The sequence below is a fragment of the Megalobrama amblycephala genome, linkage group LG22 (genome assembly GCF_018812025.1).
Source record: "Megalobrama amblycephala isolate DHTTF-2021 linkage group LG22, ASM1881202v1, whole genome shotgun sequence".
NCBI lineage: Eukaryota > Metazoa > Chordata > Actinopteri > Cypriniformes > Xenocyprididae > Megalobrama > Megalobrama amblycephala.
In genome coordinates, this window is record NC_063065.1 from 20,617,572 (window position 1) to 20,641,551 (window position 23,980).

At 36.5% G+C, this 23,980-nt stretch overlaps 2 protein-coding genes across 3 annotated transcripts; one reads left to right on the top strand and one right to left on the bottom strand.

Moving 5' to 3' along the window:
• Nucleotides 1–3,409: 3,409 nt before the first annotated feature.
• Nucleotides 3,410–11,912, top strand: LOC125258202 (somatomedin-B and thrombospondin type-1 domain-containing protein). The gene is made up of 5 exons (XM_048175089.1): nucleotides 3,410–4,160; nucleotides 7,954–8,148; nucleotides 8,968–9,043; nucleotides 9,481–9,657; nucleotides 11,352–11,912. Exons 1-5 carry the CDS (start codon nucleotides 3,935–3,937, stop codon nucleotides 11,467–11,469), a joined length of 792 nt encoding a protein of 263 aa, XP_048031046.1. The 5' UTR covers nucleotides 3,410–3,934; the 3' UTR covers nucleotides 11,470–11,912.
• On the bottom strand, nucleotides 10,243–23,980 carry terf1 (telomeric repeat binding factor (NIMA-interacting) 1). 2 transcript variants are annotated; one of them, XM_048175087.1, is made up of 11 exons: nucleotides 23,758–23,980; nucleotides 23,480–23,581; nucleotides 17,530–17,654; nucleotides 16,591–16,677; nucleotides 16,363–16,512; nucleotides 15,917–16,026; nucleotides 15,621–15,659; nucleotides 13,182–13,279; nucleotides 12,689–12,759; nucleotides 12,125–12,266; nucleotides 10,243–11,676 (listed from the first exon to the last, which is right to left on the bottom strand). In XM_048175087.1, exons 1-11 carry the CDS (start codon nucleotides 23,930–23,932, stop codon nucleotides 11,594–11,596), a joined length of 1,182 nt encoding a protein of 393 aa, XP_048031044.1. In that variant the 5' UTR covers nucleotides 23,933–23,980; the 3' UTR covers nucleotides 10,243–11,593. The 2 variants fall into 2 exon arrangements, with proteins under 2 accessions (XP_048031044.1, XP_048031045.1); XM_048175088.1 differs by lacking the exon at nucleotides 23,758–23,980 and adding an exon at nucleotides 21,438–21,507.

Here is a 23,980-nt window from a genome sequence, read left to right on the forward strand (position 1 = left end):
ACAACAAACTGATGTAATTGATCACCTCAATTTTTTTGAGTTAGCCTAACTTATTCGGGTTTACAGTGCACGTGTATGTATCTCTGCCTGTTCTAGACCATGGCTTTTGCATTACAGACTTGGACTAGTTTGCTGTTTGTACTTCCAGTACTTTTAGCGACCCTGTGTAGCTTATTGACAACTCTTCTTGTCTTAAACCATACTTTGTTTGTGCTACTGTGCTTGTACTGTGCTTAATAAAACATGGCACATGGATTCAACTACTCAACTGAGTCAGTCATTGTTACATTTGTTAACAGGTGTTCTGTAAATTTACTTTTGTATTGTTATTGTATTTTATTTTATTGCAAAACTGGTAGATAAAAGACAGCTTCTGTTACAGTAGTGACACATCATATAATATGTGTTAAAATCAGCTCAAAATATTGTTTTGATATCCTCTGACTGGATGGAATCATAGAAGCTAAAAATGTAAGTTCGTGCCCCACATGCACAAGCAATTTTCTTTAAAATTTGTCAACTCTGACTGCCCAAAATCTGCAGACTGGTGCAGATTTTCGGCATTTATTGTTGACTCATCTAGACTGCAAAATCTGAGCAAACTTTGTGTATTCCAGCCTTATACTATAGGGCTGTTGAATGCTTGAATCAGTTTGAAACTGTATACAATCACTTTATGCTGTTACAATCGCACCCGCATATGGGGGCAGATGTTACATTTGACTTCTAATGTTTCAATCAATATTGTGACTCTAACATTGCTTGTAAAAACATTTGGTGACTGTTAACAAGTAGAACACAGATACAAGTTACTGACATAAAAATTATATCCATATATTTCAAAAGGTTTTTGAGTAATGATGACCTGACCAAAATTTGTTACAATTGCCCCCAGTCTTCCCCTACATATACAGTGGGTACGGAAAGTATTCAGACCCCCTTAAATTTTTCACTCTTTGTTATATTGCAGCCATTTGCTAAAATCATTTAAGTTCATTTTTGTTCCTCATTAATGTACACACAGCACCACATATTGACAGAAAAACACAGAATTGTTGATATTTTTGCAGATTTATTAAAAAAGAAAAACTGAAATATCACATGGTTCTAAGTATTCAGACCCTTTGCTGTGACACTCATATATTTAACTCAGGTGCTGTCCATTTCTTCTGATCATCCTTGAGATGGTTCTACACCTTCATTTGAGTCCAGCTGTGTTTGATTATACTGATTGGACTTGATTAGGAAAGCCACACACCTGTCTATATAAGACCTTACAGCTCACAGTGCATGTCAGAGCAAATGAGAATCATGAGGTCAAAGGAACTGCCTGAAGAGCTCAGAGACAGAATTGTGGCAAGGCACAGATCTAGCCAAGGTTACAAAAAAAATTCTGCTGCACTTAAGGTTCCTAAGAGCACAGTGGCCTCAATAATCCTTAAATGGAAGATGTTTGGGACGACCAGAACCCTTCCTAGAGCTGGCCGTCCGGCCAAACTGAGCTATCGGGGGAGAAGAGCCTTGGTGAGAGAGGTAAAGAAGAACCCAAAGATCACTGTGGCTGAGCTCCAGAGATGCAGTCGGGAGATGGGAGAAAGTTGTAGAAAGTCAACCATCACTGCAGCCCTCCACCAGTCGGGGCTTTATGGCAGAGTGGCCCGACGGAAGCCTCTCCTCAGTGCAAGACACATGAAAGCCCGCATGGAGTTTGCCAAGATGGTGAGAAATAAGATTCTCTGGTCTGATGAGACCAAGATAGAACTTTTTGGCCTTAATTCTAAGCGGTATGTGTGGAGAAAACCAGGCACTGTTGCATCTTTCCCAAAAAGACTCATGGCTGTATTAGATCAAAAGGGTGCTATACTAAATACTGAGCAAAGGGTCTGAATACTTAGGACCATGTGATATTTGAGTTTTTCTTTTTTAATAAATCTGCAAAAATGTCAACAATTCTGTGTTTTTCTGTCAATATGGGGTGCTGTGTGTACATTAATGAGGGAAAAAAATTAACTTAAATTATTTTAGCAAATGGCTGCAATATAACAAAGAGTGAAAAATGTAAGGGGGTCTGAATACTTTCCGTACCCACTGTAGGTCTGTGCAGGTCTGAAAATAATAAATACTCACCAAAATGATTTTATATGACAAATAAAATCTTATAACTCAAATTTTTATTTTTTAAAATCCATTTAAATTTAAATTTAAAAACAAAAATAAATTGTAAAACTATAATTTATTTTTTAATTGTGGTCGGCATATCGCGGGCCACATTTGAATTCGTGACGGGCCGCGGGTTGAGAACCACTGATCTAAGGTGTGCAATAGAGTTCAACAGGTCCCGTCCCCTTTTTCAGCAGCCCTGGAAAAAATTGCTTGATTTTTTCCATTCATTTTTATTCCATTCACCACTCAGAACACTTTTGCAACTGTATAGCAATAATATCCACCCAAAACACTCAAAGCATTGCTGTGATTTGGCAGTTTCATTCATAAATCACAGCATTATGGAATTTGGAATTAATGAGCATAACCAAATCTAATTATTAAAAAAGGGTCTCCACATATTTTTACCTATTGTGCAGGGGGAATCAAACCCCTTGTGACCCACTTTCTAACCTAAATTTTTCATGTATAAAAATAAATTTACCATGAAAAATGAAAATCTTATAAATATGTGTAAAATCTGGAAAATAAAAACATTCTTCTAAGCTGAAACTGTATCTTTTGTATATTTTATCTGTCAATATAATAAGATTGCCAGTATACACTGATATATAGAAACTGACTGATCAGTGTTTTTGACCACATAGCCTACTTATTATGACAACAATTTATAAAAAATATTTTTTTCTTTCCCCCTGAAACTTTTCCACAGACCCCCTTGTAAGCCCCTGATGTCATATATTTATTCACTGTTTTAGTTCAATTAAATGTTCAGTGGTCTTTGAATGCGTTCAATAAGTGTTTCATAAATCTATTCTGCATTACTGAACTTCTCTGATTTCTACTTCCACTAATCTTGTAGTTTGACTTTGTATAGTTTATGTGAACTTTGAGCTCTGCAGTGCCAGTGAGCCATTGCGCTGTAAATAAAACCCACGTGAATCCTGACTCTGATTCAGTTATGACACCGCAATGCAATGTACTGATTAGACAAGACTAATTCAATAACTTAATTCTCTCACCTAATCACATTTACATTACTCCAAAGAGGAAACGTCGCAGACATACCACAGTTAATTAACAAACACAACATAGAGGCTCTCTTTGGGAGTTTGCATAGCAGAGGTGGATGCGTTCATGTATTGTCTGCTTGTGGGCTCAAAAAGAAGCATGGTGATGTGACAGCAACAGGGCCGTGTGCTGCCCCAGGCTCTGTAGACTGGAGCAAGGCCAAATGTTCACATTCCTCCCACTGTTTCCCTACTGTAAAAGCTTCTGCTGCCCGATGGAAACGACCTGGGCACTGATCTGAGATCAGTTTGATGTGGTACACCAGGGCACAGCGGCCAAAAGAGCAGTACAGAGAGAGAAAGAGAGAGAGAGAGAAAAAGCTCTCACACACCCTTCACTCAAACAACATTTCCCCACCTCTCTTTTTCTCTACCTCGTCCACTTTTGTGTGCTGAAACGAGGGCAGAGACGATTTTTACAGACAAATCAGGGGAGGACATTTAGTTCCACAGAATAGCTCTTTTCTTTCAGCCTGAGCTCTTTGGAAACGTGTTTTATCTGGGTAAACAGAAGAGCTGTGTGGCCACAGGAATTCCAGGTCACAAGGATTCCTCCGGCAAGGATGACTTCACCTGTGACAGATTCATTTCCTCTCCAGGAATGAGACCTGTGGCATTGACTTTGAGAGGAACCGAAGACGGTAACAGGGACTTTTGCCTTTTTAGACCATTGGGGGAGCATAGAGTTCTTTTTGGACATTATGGGGCTGTTTTCAATGGACCAGAGTGCCCTTCTGGTGGTGGCCGCTCTTTTCGGAATGTACCACACTGCTGAAGGGGGATGCTCAGGACGGTGCTGTCAAGGCACAGATTTCACCTGTTTCACTACAGACTGGAGGATGGACCGTGTCTATGGGATGTGTTATTGTGATGAGAGGTGTGTAAAGACTAAAGACTGTTGCTTTGACTACCCAACAGAGTGCCCAGGTAAGTGGTACTGTCATATTTGAGCAGTTGACAACCTGACACTGTAAAGAATATATTTTATACATAGATTTAAGGAAAAAAGATTTTATGCAGTTCATTTAAATAGTGCTAGTTGATCCTGGAACAACATTCCAATCAACCAATCAGATTTGAGGGACAAGTTTACTGTTTATGTCAAGTTTTTTTTTTTTTTTTATCTATCATTTCCCTCTGATTTTAGGAATCAGTATTGGATAGGGTTAGGTTTAGGGGTTGGGATACAGTTAGAACTAAATTTTCAGACAAAAATGTTGTTCCAGGAATATGTCTTACTTGACAAGATCACAAAATACTGATGCACTGTAAACCTGAATAAGTTGGCAAAACTCAAAAAAATTGAACCAATCGGTTATATCAAAATTTTTAAATTAAGAAAGTCAAAGTTTAAGTAAGCAGAACTGGCAGATTTTTATTTGGTACTCAAACATTTTAATTGTTCTTAAATTGAAATATCTGAGTAAAGTAATCCATACATTTAACTTAAAATTATCATGTAATCTCAACATGAACATTTTTATTAGAGAAAACTTAGCTATAAAACTAGATAATACAGAAAATGCTAACTGGCTAATTTGGTAACATGTTAGCAATAGCATGGTGTAGAACTTGCTATATAAAGTGAGTACAGTGATATAAAACATTTAACATATTGCTCTCAAACCAAGCCGCAATTAATCTCTCACTTAACATTTGCACAAAAGACATTGTATAAAACTTAATTTTAGCATTTACTCTCAATTTTGAGTGCCATGGGCAAAGCATGCTGGGAAACAGAAATCCCAGCCCAGTTTCAGTTAAACTTTTATAGTTAATCTAGTTAATCTATAAATCAGACTCCACAAATCAATAATGTATATATTAACTTAACTTTATGGAATATTACAGTACTATCCATGCACATTAAAAAAAAAAAATCATGTGCCCTCATAACCTTTAATCAAAATAAGTTCCACTCCCTCTTGCAACAACATCTCTTCTCTGATGTTGTTTTTATTGGCGTGAGGGCGGGACTACCTGTTACTCACATGATATCACAGCAATAGCAAACCTGAATGATCCAATCAATTCCTGATGGACAAAATCAAGTCCCGGCCTACATTTTTTCTTGTTCGAGAAGCTGTTTCACTCCAGTTTACGTTGAAATAAGGAAGAAAATACAATCACAACTTTCATGCTGATTTTAACATGGGTAAATCAAGCCAATAACCAACATGTTCGACTAACAAAGAGGGCTATGGCTACATCTGAAATTACATACTTCCCTACTAAAAACAAGTAAGCGAAAAACAGTACGTAACAAAAGAAGTATGTCCGAATTCACAGTACTCGTAAAAGTGTATGCAAAAAGTACCTGGATGACCTACTACTTCCGGCGAGATTCTGAAGTGTGCATACAATAGACACTTTACTATCCCATGAGGTTACGGGAGAGGATTTGTGAATTGTGTGAATTGAACTGATGCTGTAGGTCACATGATAATGACAACATGGCGAATGACAAAACACGACAACTGTGCATTATCCCACTTATTACATGGCTACTCATCAAATAAATATGTGGACTGTATATCATCCTAAAGCTTTTGCTATGAAAAACAAAATTGTTGTGGCAATGCACAAAACAAGTGGCTTATCAATAAGACAAACACACACATCGAGCCTGTATCTGATTCATCATCGCTGTTTAAAGTCAGCACGGAGAACGTTATGGACTGTGATTTTTCTGTTGAACTTTCATCATCGCTGCTTCTGGAAAGCAGTAAAAACTATATGGACCATCACTTGTCAGTTCTGAATCGTCGCTGGCTAAAGACAGCATTAAGGATTACAGTTTATGAACTGTGACTTATTCGTTTCATCGACCTGCATAAACTGTCTCATTATTACTGTGATCCTGTCAAGTGTTGTCTTACCACCATCACCACAGAGCTCAGCAAGTCCTCAGTCCTCCAGTCTTACAGCCCTGCGGTGTCTCCGGGGATGCTCTGCAGTGCCGGTGCAAGAGGATGCTGCGGCTCTGCCTCCAGCCTCTGATCCTTTCGCTCCATCTTGGCCTGTCGATCTGTCGGGTCTGCCTTGGCTCCTCCCACCTTTGGCTCCACAGGAGACCCTCAGCCTAGTGGCTCCACCGGGTTCCCTTGTCCCACCGGCTCCCCCTTGGTCAGTTGTCACTCTACTTCTGCCATGGACTTACGGGCTCTACTTCAGCCAAGGACTTACTCCGCTGCGCTCCGTCCATCCACCCCTACAGCTGCTGCAGGTTACTGCTTCCCTTTGGCTTCGTCTCTGTCCTCGGTCACACCGGCATTGCCCCAGTCCTCGGTACTCTTGCTCCGGTAAGGTCTTTGGTATCTGCGACATTGATCAGTTCCATCGCCTTCAGTCTGCACCTTCAAATCCACCAGCTCAGTCTCCGTCAGTTGTCTCCCAGATGCCGTCAGCCACCACTACATCTTGGCTCCTCCCTCCTTTGACTCTGCCGTGGGATGTCGGCACTGTGGAGCTCTGGGTCTGTGCCATAGGGCTGTTTACATCTTTGCCGCAGTTATCTAGTCGTCCTCCCATCACCTTCCTTTTGCCACATCCTGCCACCATCCCTTCGCTATCTCCTCGTCCACCTCCACAACCACCTCTTGATTCAGTACTTAAGTTCCGTTTTCTTCTCAGTTGATTGTCATTTGTTGTATGTGTTTTACACACTATTGCGCTCCCTACCTTCTCTGTTTATATAAATCTGTTTATGTTTCTACACTTCATTTTCAGTCTTCATCCTGTGACAGTTATACTGTAAATCCCGTTTATAGTCAATTTTATAGATTCAAGTTTTACAGTATAATTTCAGTAAATTACTTTTGTAAATAAATGACACCAGAGTATAATGTGCAAATGATAAATTATTTAGACAAAACTTCCAGCTTTTCCAGGGCATGTGGAGCAATTTATATCTTAGGACAATATTTTTTCTTTTTATACAAGAGCATTCAGCATCAAAGCATTTGTTGCAATGAATGAGTTGTAAAACACTAAAAATAGGAGCAAAACAGAAGAATTCATCTTCTATCCTATCTGTCAGGGCAGTGTCTGTTTTCAGACTAAACTGACAAATCTACACTGCATGTAGGACTGAGTCATTTGCTTTTGTTGCCACGTCACAGCATGACATAGGCATGTAATTACATTAATATCTATATACCAGTGGTTCTTAACCTTTTTGACTTCAAGACCCCCATTGTCTGCAACCATATTCAAAGGCCCCATGACTTCTCCAGTTGTTTGTAATTTACTGGTTATGGATTTTTTTTTCACAATTTCTACCCAATAAAGTATTTTAGATCTTGGCATAACTAGAAAAAATGTATATCTATAAAATGAAAAATATGGTTCTTTTAAGAACTGTTCACTGAGAGGTTCCTGCAAAATGGTTCCTCTATACAATGGCAAAAACTCCCTTTTGGAACCTTTATTTTAGGGCCCCCTTACTGGGCCCCACTTTTACACTGTTGCCGCGGGTTGTTTTTCATGTCCGCGGGCTGAAGCGACCCCAAATAACATGATATTTAGCCCCTGGAATGTGAATTTTAATAGAGGAACCCCACCAAAAACGCAGATTTTACACGATTGGGCTAGTTTTGGGCTAGATTTGAGTAGCAATTGGGCGGGTTTTGTTGTTAAAACCTGGCAACCCTGCCCAGACCCCTGGTTAAGAACCACTGATAGATTTGTGCAACTTCTCACCCATGGGTTGTGTTTTTAGCCCAGCCGTGTGTAGTGAGTGAGTGGAGTCACTGGAGCGGGTGCGCACAACCCTGCCAGCCGTCATTCCGGGTCCGGAGACGCAGTGTTGAGAGACTGCCCCAAAACAGCGGACAGGCCTGTCCAAGGCTGGAGGAGCAGGCCGGATGCATGGAGTATCAGGATCGCCAGGGCCAGTTTTGTGCTCAGATGCAAGGTATGAATCTGAGTCAACATTGCTTATACATCTTTATCATGGACAACACTTTTGGATCTTTTTAAAGAGCTCTTTTGAAACTGCCAAACTTTGTGAAAAAGAAGTACACTTTAGCATACTTTTAAAAAGAGAACTTATTATGGAAATAATACACAGGAATATAGTTGTGCAAATGTTTTCAGACACTTAAATGCATGTTGTTTACAATTAAATTAAAATATATTATAGTTCAAATTTATATTAAATGCAATTAATTAAACTTTAATTTCATAATTACCTCCATTGTCTTTGAAAAATGGTTAAACAGAACTGCCAAATGCACTGAAAAGCATTAATGGTAAATTATGGCCTGGTTTCACAAATAAGGCTAAGATTAAGTCACGGTAAAATTACGGCATTTAAATAGCTTTTTAAAATGTGCCTTATAAAAACATTACTGGTGTGCATTTTGAGACAAACAATGGCACTGACAAATTTTAGGATATGTCAGTGCAAGTTGCTTCAGTTAAAACAGCTGAAATGTGCATTAGTCTTAGACTAGTCTTAAGCCTTGTCTGTGAAACCAGGCATACTTTAATGTCATTTCTATTCTTTCAAGATTTGAAGTACTCTACAAGTGTAACATTCAGTACAATTAAGCACACTTCTTTTCCACAAGGGAGTATTGCTTTTAAAATGTCCTGCCAAAACACATTGCTGATTAAAGAACCCAGTGCTTCAGTCAAAAATCTAGTGACTTTTCAACTAAATGGTCTAATGTTGATCACTGAGCTGTTTATAGTTGGAAACTAAACAGTGACTGTGTTGGATTAATTCCAGGAGCAGCATTTATTACCACAATGGAGTTCAGCAAAGGCAGAACACATGATTTGTATGGGGCCCAAGTGGATGCTGGGTATGGATCACTATCACTGTTGATTAAACAAACACAAAGAGACTGTTCATGATGAGAATTTGTGAAGAGAAGACTGTTTACTCATTTCAGCAAATAGTTCATTACTTAAAGTGACAAAACAGCCAGGCACAGTATTTAATACACTATAACTGCGCAAACATTTTAGAGTCAGTATTAATACCAAATGCCCTAATTAGCTCTTCATTTAGCGGTTAGCATTTAGCTTTCACTGAATGCGACTTGTCTTGATACGCCATGTAAAACAACTCTGTCCATCTCAGAAAAAAGGCAATTGGGATTTTATTTCATAATTGTGACCTTGTAATTAAAACTTTATCTGTGAATTGAAACAATGTTATATCTCACAATGTGACCGTTTCTTATAACTTTATCTCACAATAAACACAATGGAAAATTGTGATGATGATGATCCACAGTTTCTGTATGGAGTTCAAGATGGAGTCTCTGACCCCGCAGTGCACAGTGGAGAACAGACCCAATACACGCTGGATGCAGTACTTGAGGGAGGGCTACACTGTCTGCGTGGCTTGCCAACCTCCAGCCATGAGCAACCACAGTCGGGGCTGTCAAGGAGACGGTAACCAAGCTGAGAGGTAGTGTACCCATAGCGTCACATGCAGTGTTGTTTAGAGGACCTGTTTCTGATGCAGCAACAACAGCACATTGTATTGCAAGTTCATTGAGAGGTCAGAGTATGTCTTCATGCTGAAACAACAACACAATTCATGGAAAATTTAGGTTTGGCAAAAGGCTATTACAGACTTTTTCTGAATTTCAAACTCCCTTTATAGGGTTAGTTCACCCAAAAATGAAAATTCTGTCATTAATTACTCACCCTCATGTCATTCCACACATGTAAGACCTTCGTTCCTCTTCAGAACACAAATTAAGATATTTTTAATGAAATTGGAGAGGTATTTAACGTCCATAGATAGCATAGAAGCATAGTCCATAGAAGCGCTGAACATAAACATCATATGAGAATGACACAGAAGAGAAGATATTGTTGAATAAAGTCATTATTTGTTTTGTTTTTGGCAACAAAATGTATTCTCATTGCTTCATAAAATTAAGGTTGAACCACAGCAATCACATGGACTTTTAATGATGGACTATTTAACCAGTTTTCAAGCTTAGGAAACTCAACCACATCACATTAAATTAAAATGGAAAAATTATTATTTTTCAAAATTTTATTTCAATCCATAGATCCAATGTACTTATTTCATTGCAGCCATATATGGTCTACTCTACTACACTACAAGAGGAGCAGTGGCCATTTTGTGCAAAAAACCCTCAACCCCATCACATATATGTATATTTCTCATTGTTTCAGGGTTGAACATTTGTGACAGGTTTGAGTTTATCCACTTCATTTATAAATAATTTTAATAATAAAAAAATAAAATAGAAAAACATAACATTAAAACACTAAGCATTCTATGTCAGAAATGTAAGCCACATCAGCAGCAGAAAGTGATATGCAAGCAGATGTTGACCCAGAAAGAAGAGCACAATATGAGACAAAATTAAAAAATATAAAATTGAAGGCAATGTCTCCCTTCAAACCAGTTAGTCTCCAACCTCATCAAACTATTCTCAACTATTCTTTTGGAAAAAAATAAGACGATTAAAAATGAAGGCATTTCTTGCTGATTACCACCTGACATGTTATGGACTTTCATCTAAATTGAAAACATTTTTTTTTTTTTTACAAAAATAAAAAGGACCAAAGACACAATTTTTATTATATTTTTTAACTTCAGTTCCATAAAAATGTGAAAGTGATCATAAATGTTACATTTGTAGTCATTACATTTTTATGAGGGACACGTGAGCAGTAGGCAGATGCTTGTTTTATAAGTTTTGTGTAATTTTTTTTTAAACCAATTCCATTTTGTCCATTATATGGGGTTGAGAATAAAAGGTTTAAAAAAACAAACAAACAAAAAACATTGCTGTTAGAATGTTGTATAAAACAATATAATTGAAGAAGCACCCAATGTGTATACTAATGTTTTGTACCTGTCAGCTGATGCTGTATAAATAATGAACTGTTATTTTATGTTATTATGTTAAAACAAAATGTTTATATATGTTTGTATATGATACATTTTATATAAATTTATATAGAAATTCACATAAATCTATAAAAATTTCCAATTAATTCCCATAAATTCGTGTTAAGTGTCTAAATTGGAATATTTCCAAAATTCCCCAGGTTAAGTTCCCAGTTTACCGGAAACTTTCCCCCCATTGCAACCCTAAAAGTGACTTATCTTTGCAGGGATGAGCTTCTACACTGGCAGGCGGTGGGAAGTCCTCGCTGCAGAGGAACATGGAGGAAAGTACAGAAACTACAGCACTGCTCCTGCCCAGAAGTGCACAGCTTCATTTTCATTTAGACAGTCTATAAACAAAGATGCTTCTTCAAACTCCTTGTTAAAATCCACAAATGAGCAAAATGTTCTATTAGACATATATATTAAAAACACCTCATCACATTTACTCACATTTATTAAAAGCTCTTTAGTTTTTTTTAGTTTTTTTGTACAGTATTGTTTCAAATGAACTTTTTTTTTCTTTCTGTAAAATAAATCCAGGAACAGAATCTGTAAAATAAATCCAGGAACAGAATTAAAGGCAAACAAAGCTTTCATATGTCTCACTTGCATCCTCTACTGGACAAATGTTGGCCTTACAGTTCAAACAAACAGCAACAGGACACTTTGAAAGTTATTATACTACTCATCAGCAATACTGTTCTGCCAAATGGTATTTTGAACTTTTAATTGACCCAAAAAAAAAAAAAAAAAAAAAAATATATATATATATATATATATATATATATATATATATATATATATATATATATATATATATATATATATATATATATATATATATATATATATATATATATATATATATATATATGGCACTGCTGAATTTGAAATCAGCACAGGTCAAAAAATGAAAACTTAAAAAGAATAAAGGTACTAAAATACAAAAAAAAAAAATAAATAAAGGCAGTGGCAGCTCAGAAGTCCTCTCCCTTACTCTTCAGGGTTCTCCATCGGTCCTTAAGATTAACACCGGTGCGGTTGTCAAACTCATAGTCATTCAGGATCATTCTCCAGTTGCCTTCTCCGTGCTTCCTCACACCTGCTTTCAGCTTTCTATCTTCTTCCACAGTCCACTTCTGAAAGGAACAAACATGGATGCTGTTTATATATCATATGTTTGTAAGACTATCTTTGTTAGGACATTCATTGGTATAATGCAATCTCTAGCCCCTCACCCTAACCATCACAAGTACCTAACCCTAACCTAACTCATTTTTTGATCATTTTCACAAGTTTTCATGGCCCCCAGAATATTTTGTTGTATGAATATCTGTAACATACAATATATAAAAAGAAAAGACAACAACAACAAAAACTTTTATTCTAACTTCATTTTACTCACTTTGTCCTCACTCCGATGGTCTAAAACTTCTCACAAAGATAACTGTACAAGACACACACACACACACACACACACACACACACACACACACACACACACACACACACACACACACACACACACACACAGAAGATGTCCACCTTCAGAGTAACTCACCCTCCTGGTTTTGCTCATCACACTAGCATTGCTTTGTAATTCCAAAGGGCTACTACTTCTCCTAGAAACCTCTGTGTAGATAAAATGAGATTGAGAATGTATTAATGGTTAGAGATTTATAATCGGAATGAGCCGTTCCAAACCCGCATGATGTTATTTTCATGGATCACAAAAAGAGAATTTGAAGAAATGTGCATTTGTAAATCACGATGATGTTTTATGAGACATGAAAACCAATGATTTTGGATATTATAAATACCAGAACATATGATTATGTGTGAAAATGGTGAATATGAACCGCTGCATTGAAAAGATCTACAGTATGTTAATTTCTCTGTTTTTTTTCTCATGGAAAAATAACATATAGGTTCGGAACAACATGAGAGCGAGCAAATTTTTGGTTAACCACTCTTTTAACAACATACCGAAGTACAAAATAATTCAATAAAACAATATACAAACCACAAACAAAATCCCTTATTTGAGAACTTACTGCAAATGTAGGTTCTCTTGCATGTGGTTCGCTCTTTCATTGCAGTTTCTGGTTTCCAAAGGTCATGTGTTTGTTTGGAAAGAAGTTTCCTTTTGGGTCTGTGACATACAAATGACATACAAATTTTCCAATTAAAACAATTAGTATAAAAGCAACTAAAAGTTGACATGAGTGATAGAAAATAAGGTGACATCCTTGATGCCAGCTTTACTTTAAAAATGATTGATTACTGATGATTTGTCCTAGAAATAATCACGATATACATTTTTTTTTCTGTTGTGTTTGTCACTCACAGTGTAAGCCTATTTTTTATTTTTTTTTTAACTTGGAATCACAATCAAACATATAATAATAATAATAAAATTTATAATAAAAGTAGGCCTATATGATTTACTTAAAGGGTTAGTTCACCCCAAAATGAAAATTCTGTCATTAAGTACTCACCCTCATGTCGTTCCACACCCATAAGACTTTCGTTCATCTTCAGAACATAAATTAAGATATTTTTGATGACAGAATGCGATCAGATTTAGTCGATGTTATGATGAAAATATTTAATTTAGGCATTTACTTGCATGTAAACACTGGTCAGCTAACATACAGTAAGTAGAAGCTCAACCTAACCTGAATAACGCAGAAGAACAAACCTCTTCTGGAAGCACAAATCGATTCTCTTCAGAAAATTTGGACTAAACCACTCGATTTATATGGATTCGTTTTCCGATCTCTTTATGAAGTTTTTGAAGCGTCAAAGTGCATGTTGCAAAGGCAGTGAATTGAAGGAAATCTGACAGCATTCTGTCATCAAAAAGATCTTAATTTGTGTTTTGAAGATGCGTTCCACACTCTTACGGGTGTGGAACGCATGAGGGTGAGTAATAAATGACAAAATTTTCATTTTGGGGTCAACTAACCATTTAAATGCTGTGAAAATTAATAATATGTATAATGTAATATATAACCACAATGTAATTTCACTTATTTGGATGGCAAAACCTGATTGAAATTTAAACTCAAATAATTCTGATTAGATTGTATAACCACGATCAGATGATTAATCAATAATTGTGACAGGTCTACTGATGACTAGTTAGTCAATGTTAGTCAGTATGGTCACTCTTAAGGCCCATTCACACCAAGAACAATAACCATAAATATAATTGTAAAGATTACTATATTAGTGTCCAAATGAATGGACGATAACATTCTGTTTATTTTAAGCGTGCGCTGCAGTTTTGCTGTGTGCCGCTTTAAACGCTCGAGCTCTTTAAAGTATAAAGGCTGTCAATGTTTTTATCTTTCATCAGCGGGAAAACATTGTTCTGAAAGTGATTCAAATGATATTGTTTCTCTGTGCCGTTATTGTTATAGTTGTGGTGTGGACTCTGCTATTACAGTGCTTCCCACAGGTTTGAAATATACTTGCGGTGGTAGCCAGGCGAAAAATCCTCCTATTACCCACGGCACAAAAATGGTCTACTACATGTGACAAACAAATAATGTGTGATTTTTAACAGTATTTTTATTTATTGAAATTAATTTTAATTACATAGCATATTACATTTAAATACTAATATTTAAAATGCTAATATTTATTATGCATTATTATGCATTGTAAATTATGCAAAATTACAGGATTTAAATGGTTCACCTTTTCCTATGTTCTCCTTGTTGTCATATAGTGTCTCTCTCAGTGAATGGGACAATTCATTATAAAATGAATAATATGTGTCAAATAATGTTCTTAGTCTTTTCTTCCTGTGGGGGAGACTACATTAATTTACTATGAATTAAATGGAAATCAAATTAAATACAATTTATTGTGTAAGCAAAATACCAATAATGCCCAAAAGAAAAAGAATAAACTTAGCGTGTGACTTTTAATTATAAACAAGCCCGAAATACACAGGTACTCTTATTTTAAAATGTCTGTACTATTGCAGGCTGATCCTTCAGATTCTTACAATCATCTAAAACATTTTATATAAAAGCCATAAAGTAGACATTGTAATAATTCATCAACTTGAGTTCATTAGCAATCGCTTGGCATAAATCTGCGCTTTTCACTGATTGAGAATCACTTTGAAGCAGACTGAAGCGCAAGCTTGTAGAACGCGCAACAGCGCCGCCTTATGACTTTGCAAAATGCAGCTCCTGTGGGAATGTCAGCAGGAGTAAACAGTTCTGACACACACATAACGAACAGGTACGAAACGACTAGCTATTTGATTGCGGATGGTTTCATTATCTTGCGCGGATATAAAAGTATAAGAGGATAAAAATAATAAAAGCAAAAATGTGTGTGGGAAGCACTGTATTAGCTATCATATTTAAAATGATTTTGAAATCTATATCTTTATTGTTATTGTCCTTTGTGCGAACAGGCCTTTAAAGTTCATATTGTATTAATGTATGCTGCTTTTGAAAGAAGGCCCTCACCTCATATTTTGCACCAGTGGATCCACCTGTTCCTCATTTCTGTATGGAAACACCAGCACCATATAAATAAAACTATAACTAAACATACATTTTCAGTTGATATATTTAATCCACACAAGTGTCTACAATTAAAGATTTTACTTTAGAACAAAAGGGTTTATTAAATATAAATGACCCAAATTAAGTTATTTTAGAAAATTTTATTTCATATTTACACAGAAAAAATAAAATGTTATTTTATTCTAATCATAGACATCTGCAGTTTAAAATGTTGTAGATGAGAGAGAGAATTTTACTCTTCTGATTGAATTGACTCTGGGCTGGATGGCGTCCTGTCACTTCTGTCCTGTTCAGATAAGGTTTTCTCTGATCTCTCATGACGCGCTTGAACTACTTTTGATGCTGCCTAAAACAAACACACACAGAAAATTCACATTTATTGTAATAAGCAGCAAAATACGTGGTCTATAAATCACAGTCTAAGTAACTCATTAGCAGCAACATGACTGCATATTCAATGTGTTGCCACCAAATTTTCTTGGGTGGTTAAGCTAACAGCAACATTTCAATACCTTCATGAAAACAAATTCCCAGTATATACGGTAACAACACTGAAACCACAGTCAATAAAGCCCATTAACAGTGGGAGTGTCTTTCCCACAGGATGTAGCACACAAATCACAGACAGTTTATCGTAAAGTGGATCAGTTTTTTTGTACGCATAACAAAAAAGGCCCCATACTTCGATTAAGAAAACGGAGGATCTTTCCAGGCTGAATGTGTCAAGGAACACGTCAACGCTCTCCAACAGCTGGTTGAAAGTGAAGTTCATCAGAAGCTGATCATATGCATCTTTCTTACTCACAATGGTGGTGAGCTTTCCTTGTAGTTTCTAAGACAGACATAAAATGATGTAAATTTGCAGCATTGTAAGGAAAAGCATGTTAAACTGTAATGGGTAAATGCACACCTCTGGTATTTCAGTCTCTTTTTCCAGCCACTGCAGAGTTTCCTTTGCCAACTGTGAATTCCCTTTCTTCACACACACAGCAACAGACTTGGACACACAATAACAACACTCGGTTACATTTTTATTACTTCATTTTAATTCGTTTATAAAAGCTACTTAAATGTCCTAATTGAACTAAGGCTTAATCCAGGCTTAATCTAAGCCCCGTCTGTGAAACTGGGCCACAGTCAGCATGAAATCAAAATAGACAATTCAAATTCTTCTTCTTTTTTTTTTTTAATGGAATATTGCAGTATTATTCATTATAAAGAATTTATCTGTGAACATAATTTTTAACATAAATCCAATCAATTCCTGATGGACAAAAATCAATCAACAAATCAAAATGCTGCGTGAACTCAACCAATCAGCATGTTCAGCGCCCAAGTCCCACCCCCGAAAGTTCCAGAACTTTGAAAAAGTACTACCTAGTGAGCAGGTACTTTCAGAGGGGGATTTTATTTATTTTTTTTACCCGGAACTTCATTTAGACCCTGGTTCCTGTGGTCGAAACATACCGAGTACCACCCCAAAGTTCCTAATTCCTGCGGTGGAAGTGCAGCTAAAGGATTTTGATTGCCCCCACTTTTTTTTTTTTTTTTTGCAAAGATGGTTTCTGTCATTTTAGGTAGTTCTCATCACGCAGACCTATGTTCAAGTGTTCGTTTTCCCAGTAAGTTTGGTTTTAGTTAGTTTTTTTTTTTTAATAAACAGTGGAAGCAAGCAAAGCTGTCCATCATTTTTTCATACACTACATTTTTCTTGTTTAAGAATCCGTCCCACTCTGATATATACGTCACAATAGGGAAAAAAAGACGATGACAACTTCTGTTTCATGTTGACTTTAAACTTATTGAAACCCTACAATGTTATACAAATGTCACTCTCAAGCATACGTACCTGAACAATCAGTAGCGTCTTGATCTTAGCGTGTAAAGCTGTATCGGACGCTTCCTTTAATGACTCCCAAATCGGCAGCGCTGACATCAAGGGAGTGATGTGAGCATTGCGATCATAACGGACATCTTAAAAACACAATAACACACATGATGGTTTTTCACAGGACAGGTAAGTGTGAAAGTTTCAGACCAGCTGATGATGTCATGCATATTTTTGAGTCATGAGCAATGTGTTTAAAGGTGCCATCGAACGTTTTTTTACAAGATGTAATATAAGTCTAAGGTATCCCCTGAATGTGTCTGTGAAGTTTCAGCTCAAAATACCCCATAGATTTTTTTTTATTAATTTTTTTAACTGCCTATTTTGAGCTGATTTGTGCTGTGCGGCCCCTTTAAATCTCGTGCTCTCCGCCCACGGAGCTCGCGCGTGCCTTGAACAGTGCCTAAACAAAGTTTACACAGCTAATATAACTCTCAAATGGATCTTTACAAAGTGTTCGTCATGCATGCGGCATGCATGTGTCGGATTATATGAGTATTGTATACTGTTATAGTTTACATTTGATTCTGAATGAATTTGAGGCTATGCTCCGTGGCTAACGGCTAATGCTACACTGTTGGAGAGATTTATAAAGAATGAAGTTGTGTTTATTAATTATACAGACTGCAAGTGTTTAAAAATGAAAATAGCAACGGCTCTTGTCTCCGTGAATACAGTAAGAAACGATGGTAACTTTAACCACATTTAACAGTACGTTAACAACATGCTAACGAAACATTTAGAAAGACAATTTACAAATATCACTAAAAACATCATGATATCATGGATCATGTCAGTTATTATTGCTCCATCTGCCATTTTTCGCTATTGTTCTTGCTTGCTTACCTAGTCTGATGATTCAGCTGTGCATATCCAGACGTTAATACCGGCTGCCCTTGTCTAATGCCTTTCATAATGTTGGGAACATGGGCTGGCATATGCAAATATTGGGGGCGTACACCTCGACTGTTACGTAACAGTCGGTGTTATGTTGAGATTCGCCTGTTCTTTGGAGGTCTTTTAAACAAATAAGATTTATATAAGAAGGAGGAAACAATGGAGTTTGAGACTCACTGTATGTCATTTCCATGTACTGAACTCTTGTTATTCAACTATGCCAAGATAAATTCAATTTTTCATTCGAGGGCACCTTTAAACAAGTTCCAGTAGTTAAATAACATTTCAAAGTGTTTAAATTCATTTTTATGTCAGGTGGTACAACCAAATAGTATGTATATATACTCAAGTTAGTTACCACCTGACATGGAAAGTGTACCAACCTACTCATACTTGAAATTAGCAGTTTTTACTAGTATTTGAGAGAGATCTACAAACCTTTTCACTCTGCCAAAAGGATCATTTGGGGTTACACATTTTCCGTAAGTTGAATAGGGAAGGTGTAGGATGTAGCGTAAGCTTTTTGAACTGCAAGAGTTTTACACTTTCGTTGTACGTTGAATACGGAAGGCGGTCTGGACGGAAGCTAGATATTTTACTACATATGGATTTTATTTATTTATTTTATTTATTTATTTTTTTTACACAAAGGCCTTCTGAAGCGAAGTGATGCGTTTATTAACCTTCTTCAGCTCATACTCGTAAACCCTGTTCACTGCCATTATAAAGCTTAGATGCATCAGGACAGTTATTAATATTTCTTGGATTGTGTTCATCAGAAAGAAGAAAGTCATATACACCTAGGATGGCTTAAAGTCCCCCTGAAATCAAAACTTAAGTTTTTTAGCTTTTAGTATGTTAGCCTTAGTGTTATGAATAAGTTGGTGTGTTCCAAAACAATGACAAAATTCACATTTAGGAGATATGAGCATTCAAAACTTACAGTCTCTCACTTCTGCTAAAATGGATCACAGATTCTCATGACATCGCATCGCATCACACTTCAGCTTCTCATCCAATCTTCAGTCCAATCAAATGCTCTCTAGAATCTGAAGTCCCACCCCCTCCTACACCTATCAACAAACACTGAAGCTGCGGCTGAAATCGGTCATTTGTTCACATAGTTTCTACATGGTGAATGGCACTTACTATATACTATATAGAGAATAGGGAACGATTCAGACACTGTAAATATACGTTCCATTGACGTAAATGAAGTCCGTTTTTGCGTTAGTGTCACGTGAACCGCACAGCACGAGCACAGTCTGCTCTGGTCCAGAGACACGAGAGCACAGAGCGGATCACATCCGCGAGTCGGCTCAGAAGACGAAAGGTATCGGACCCATTTAAATTCTGCACAAAATGTCATATTTTAAAGTGATATAGAGGAGATTTGGAGGAGAAACGGTTAGATATTAGAAGGAAACAGAGGTTTTACTGAGTTTAACGGCTCTGGCCGAGCTGTGATAAATTAAACGCTATTGGCTATTTTAAAAAAGGGGCTGGCTGTTCGAAATTCAGTTGAAATCACGTCAACACATTGAAAAATGCTGCGTGTTCCAAGACACTTCAGTGGGCCTTTAAGGGTGAGTAAAGCTTGGGCTAATTTTCATTTGAAAGTGAACTAATCCTTTAAAAATTCTGATATTTATAAAATTTGTTTATATGAAAGGTTTCAAACCTGAAATGCCATCGTTTTTAGTTTTTATTATTATTATTTAAATTTTATTTTAGTCTGTTCATTTGTTTGGACACTTGCACCACCTGACATGTTGGGGATTTATGATAAAACATAAAATAACATTAATTTTTAGTATATTAAGATAATTTAAACTAAATAGGTTTTATAGAATAAAGTGATACATGTCATGAATTTATCAGATTATTTTAAAAGGAAATACTGCACTTGAACACAAAACTACGCACGTCATGTCATTTTACCCATATATAAATAAGTATAGTTTACAAATATATGTATGTACTCTACCGTTCAAAAGTTTGGGATCGGTAAGATTTTTAATGTCTTTAAAAAAAGTTTCGTCTGCTCACCAAGGCTGCATTTATTTAACTAAAAATACAGTAAAATCAGTAATATTGTGAAATATTATTACAATTTAAAATGACTGTTTTCTATTTGAAAATATTTGAGAATTTGATTTATTCCTGTGATGGCAAAGCTGAATTTTCAGCATCATTACTCCAATCTTCAGTGTCACATGATCCTTCAGAAATCATTCTAATATGCTGATTTGCTGCTCAAGAAACATTTATTGTGTACAGATGTACAAAATTAGTCTGGCTATCACCAGACCAAGCTCAATTTAAAATTTAACATTGGTCTGGGGAGTTTGCTATGTATTTCCTACTGCACAAGAGGCGTGATCAACGAGCATTAGTCACGCAATTGGATAGTCCTTCAACCAATCAGATCAACGATCCGGGTGACATACTTTGCAGAGCGATGCGAAAACTCCAGGCAGGTTTACCGTGTGTCTCAATCAGCTCCCTAGTTCAGTAGTCAGGGCACTGATCAGGGAATCAGCCACATTCACTTTCATGATATACTGATTCACGACCTAGGGAACTAGGGAGCTGATTGAGACGCAGGTTTAGTTTGTATTGGTTTGTAGCATTGATCCACGGTTTGCAAAGCGATTTTTGCAGGTTGTGCAAAAAAAAAACATGAAAGTGATCGGTATTTACACCCACTCGAGCAATTTGTTTGCTAACTAAAGAAGTCATTCAGCATCGTCGAGAGTTTAAAAGGCGACTCTGATACTGTTCTGGTTCAGTGTAAGTGAACGCGGAATATAGCCGCCCTAAACTACGTCATTGTCATGACAACCAAAAAGAATTCCAGTCAGCTCAGGCAGCGCGAGATTCAAGAAGCAGGGAGACGAAACATATAGAGCAAATAATAAAAATATTGTCTACCATCAAGGGGAATTGAAGTAAAAGAGTCCTTTACTCACATCGTGAAGCAAACCACCAAAATAACAGCAGAGAATCGTCGTGTGTCATCAATCGCCGTTTGTAATCCTCCTATGAAGAGACTGTCGGATCAACGTTCTGCTACATTTCTCTCAGATAAGGTAAATGCTTAACACATTCGATGTCACTGTGATTGTGCATTGTTATTTTGGAGAGACGGGTAGATCAGATAGAGTTTGAAAGCTGCTTGCCTTCGCTTCTCTATCGTCATCGTGTTATACCCGCCAATAGCGAGCAAGGTGGATAAGCCAGTCTGTGATTGGTTCCCGCAAAAGTGTAACAGCGCAGCAGAAATGAATGCACGGGTTTCCAGACTGAGTTGCCGAGCGAAATCAAATCGCCGGCAGATCAGGCTGGGTTTACCCAGACTAGTACAAAATATTTGTGTACAATATTTTTTTCAGGATTCTTTGATGAATAGAAAGTTCAAAAGAACAGCATTTATTTGAAATAAAATCTTTTGTTACATTTTAAATGTCTTTACTGTCACTTTTGATCGATTTAATGCATCCTTGCTGAAAAACAAAATAAAAAATTCTTTAAATTCTTCTCAAAAAAATAAAATTCTTACTGACCCCAAACTTTTGAACGGTGTTGTATAATGTTACAAAAGCTTTGCATTTCAGATAAATGCTGTTCTTTTGAACTTTCTATTCATCAAGGAATCCTGAAAAAAAAAAGTATACATGTTTTTAACATTGATAATAATAATAATAAATGTTTCTTGAGCAGCAAATCATCATATTAAAATTATTTCTGAAGGATCATGTGACACTGAAGACTGATGCTGAAAAATGATGCTGAAAATTAGCTTTTCCAACAGAGAAATAAATTACATTTTATATTATATTAAAATAGAAAACAGTTATTTTAAATTCTAATAATATTTCACAATATTACTGTTTTTACTGTATTTTTAATTAAATAAATGCAATCTTGGTGAGCAGACAAAACTTCTTTTAAAAATATTAAAGGTCCCGTTTTTCGTGGTTTTTTGAAGCTTTGATTGTGTTTATAGTGTGCAATATAACATGTGTTCATGTTTCGCATGTAAAAAAACACAGTATTTTTCACATAATTAACTTATCTGTATACCGCTGTTTCCACTGTCATAAAAACGGGCTGATGACTTCCTTGTTCTATGAAGTCCCTCCTTCAGAAATACGTAACGAGTTCTGATTGTGCCAGCGGTTCCTGTGTTGTGATTCGACAGCTCTGAGCTCACTGTGCCCGGAAAGGTCACGCCTCTTACCATAACGTGGAGATGCACGCGTTCAGTGTTATTGTAAACATGTCTTTAATTTTACCCTATCAATTTGAACCGGAATCAGACCCGGTGATTGGACTGCGGGATGAAAATAACAGCGTTTCGACGACATGGCGACAAACACACTCTACAAACGCAACTCTTGTGTAATCCTGTGGGCGGAGGTTAGTCAAATGACGTTTAATGACGTTTTAGTGACGTCATTAAAGAAGGAAGTAGAGGGATGTAGTCCAAACTGGCCGTTCGATGTAGGCGACTTCTGTTAAATAAAATATCTCGCTTGGCATTGAACTTTGAGCTTTAAAATTTTACAGATTTTATTTATACTCTAACAACAACAACATTACACACTAACTAAAGTTTGAAACATGGGATCACAAAGAACGGACCTTTAAAAATCGTACTGATCCCAAACTTTTGAACGGTAGTGTATATTTTATATATATATATAATATAATGTACATCTTTCACTGTTTAAATTGGGTTTTTATACATGAAAATATATAGCTGACTTTACAATTTTCAGAATGGGGGAATGATCATATTTGGGACTCCACAGCATGATTGAAAACCCTGTTCTAGTCAAAAAGGATTTTAAAAATCTGTCAAATTTCCATGATTTTCCAGGATTGTGAAAACCCTACAATGACTGAAGCCCATTACTTTTTTTTTTGTAAAGAAATATTTAAACCAAAGTATAATATTTTCTGGCACATATAAGTACACATTGCTAATTAATAATGTTGACAACATTACCGAGGTTTTCCCCGTCTATCACTCTGGCGAGGAAGCAGCAGATGGTCCTCTGAGAAGGATGATCTGACCTGTGGGAACATGACTCGAGCTCATCCACCAAAGCTGCGGAAAACACAATACAGCAACATATGAGAATACAATGCGCTTTTATTGTTTACTTGTATTAGAGATTATACGAATGATATCTCTAATACAAGTAACGTTAAACAATAAAAGCATCTAAGTTAGCATTAAACATAAAAAATCCTAATGAAAATAATGAAAACACATTAACTTACCTTCAAATATTTTTAAAGCTTTATGAAACTCCGGCGCAGATCTTGCTTTGAAGTGCCGACATAGTGTCGCGAAATAATAGTCAATCATCCATGACTGAACCACACTTTCGACTCCAACTAAATTCGTGTTTTCATTTGAGCTCGATATCTCGTGTGACGCGCACTCCATATTCATGTTTATGCAAGATAACAAACGTTCCCGCCAACTGTGTTGTACGGGCGG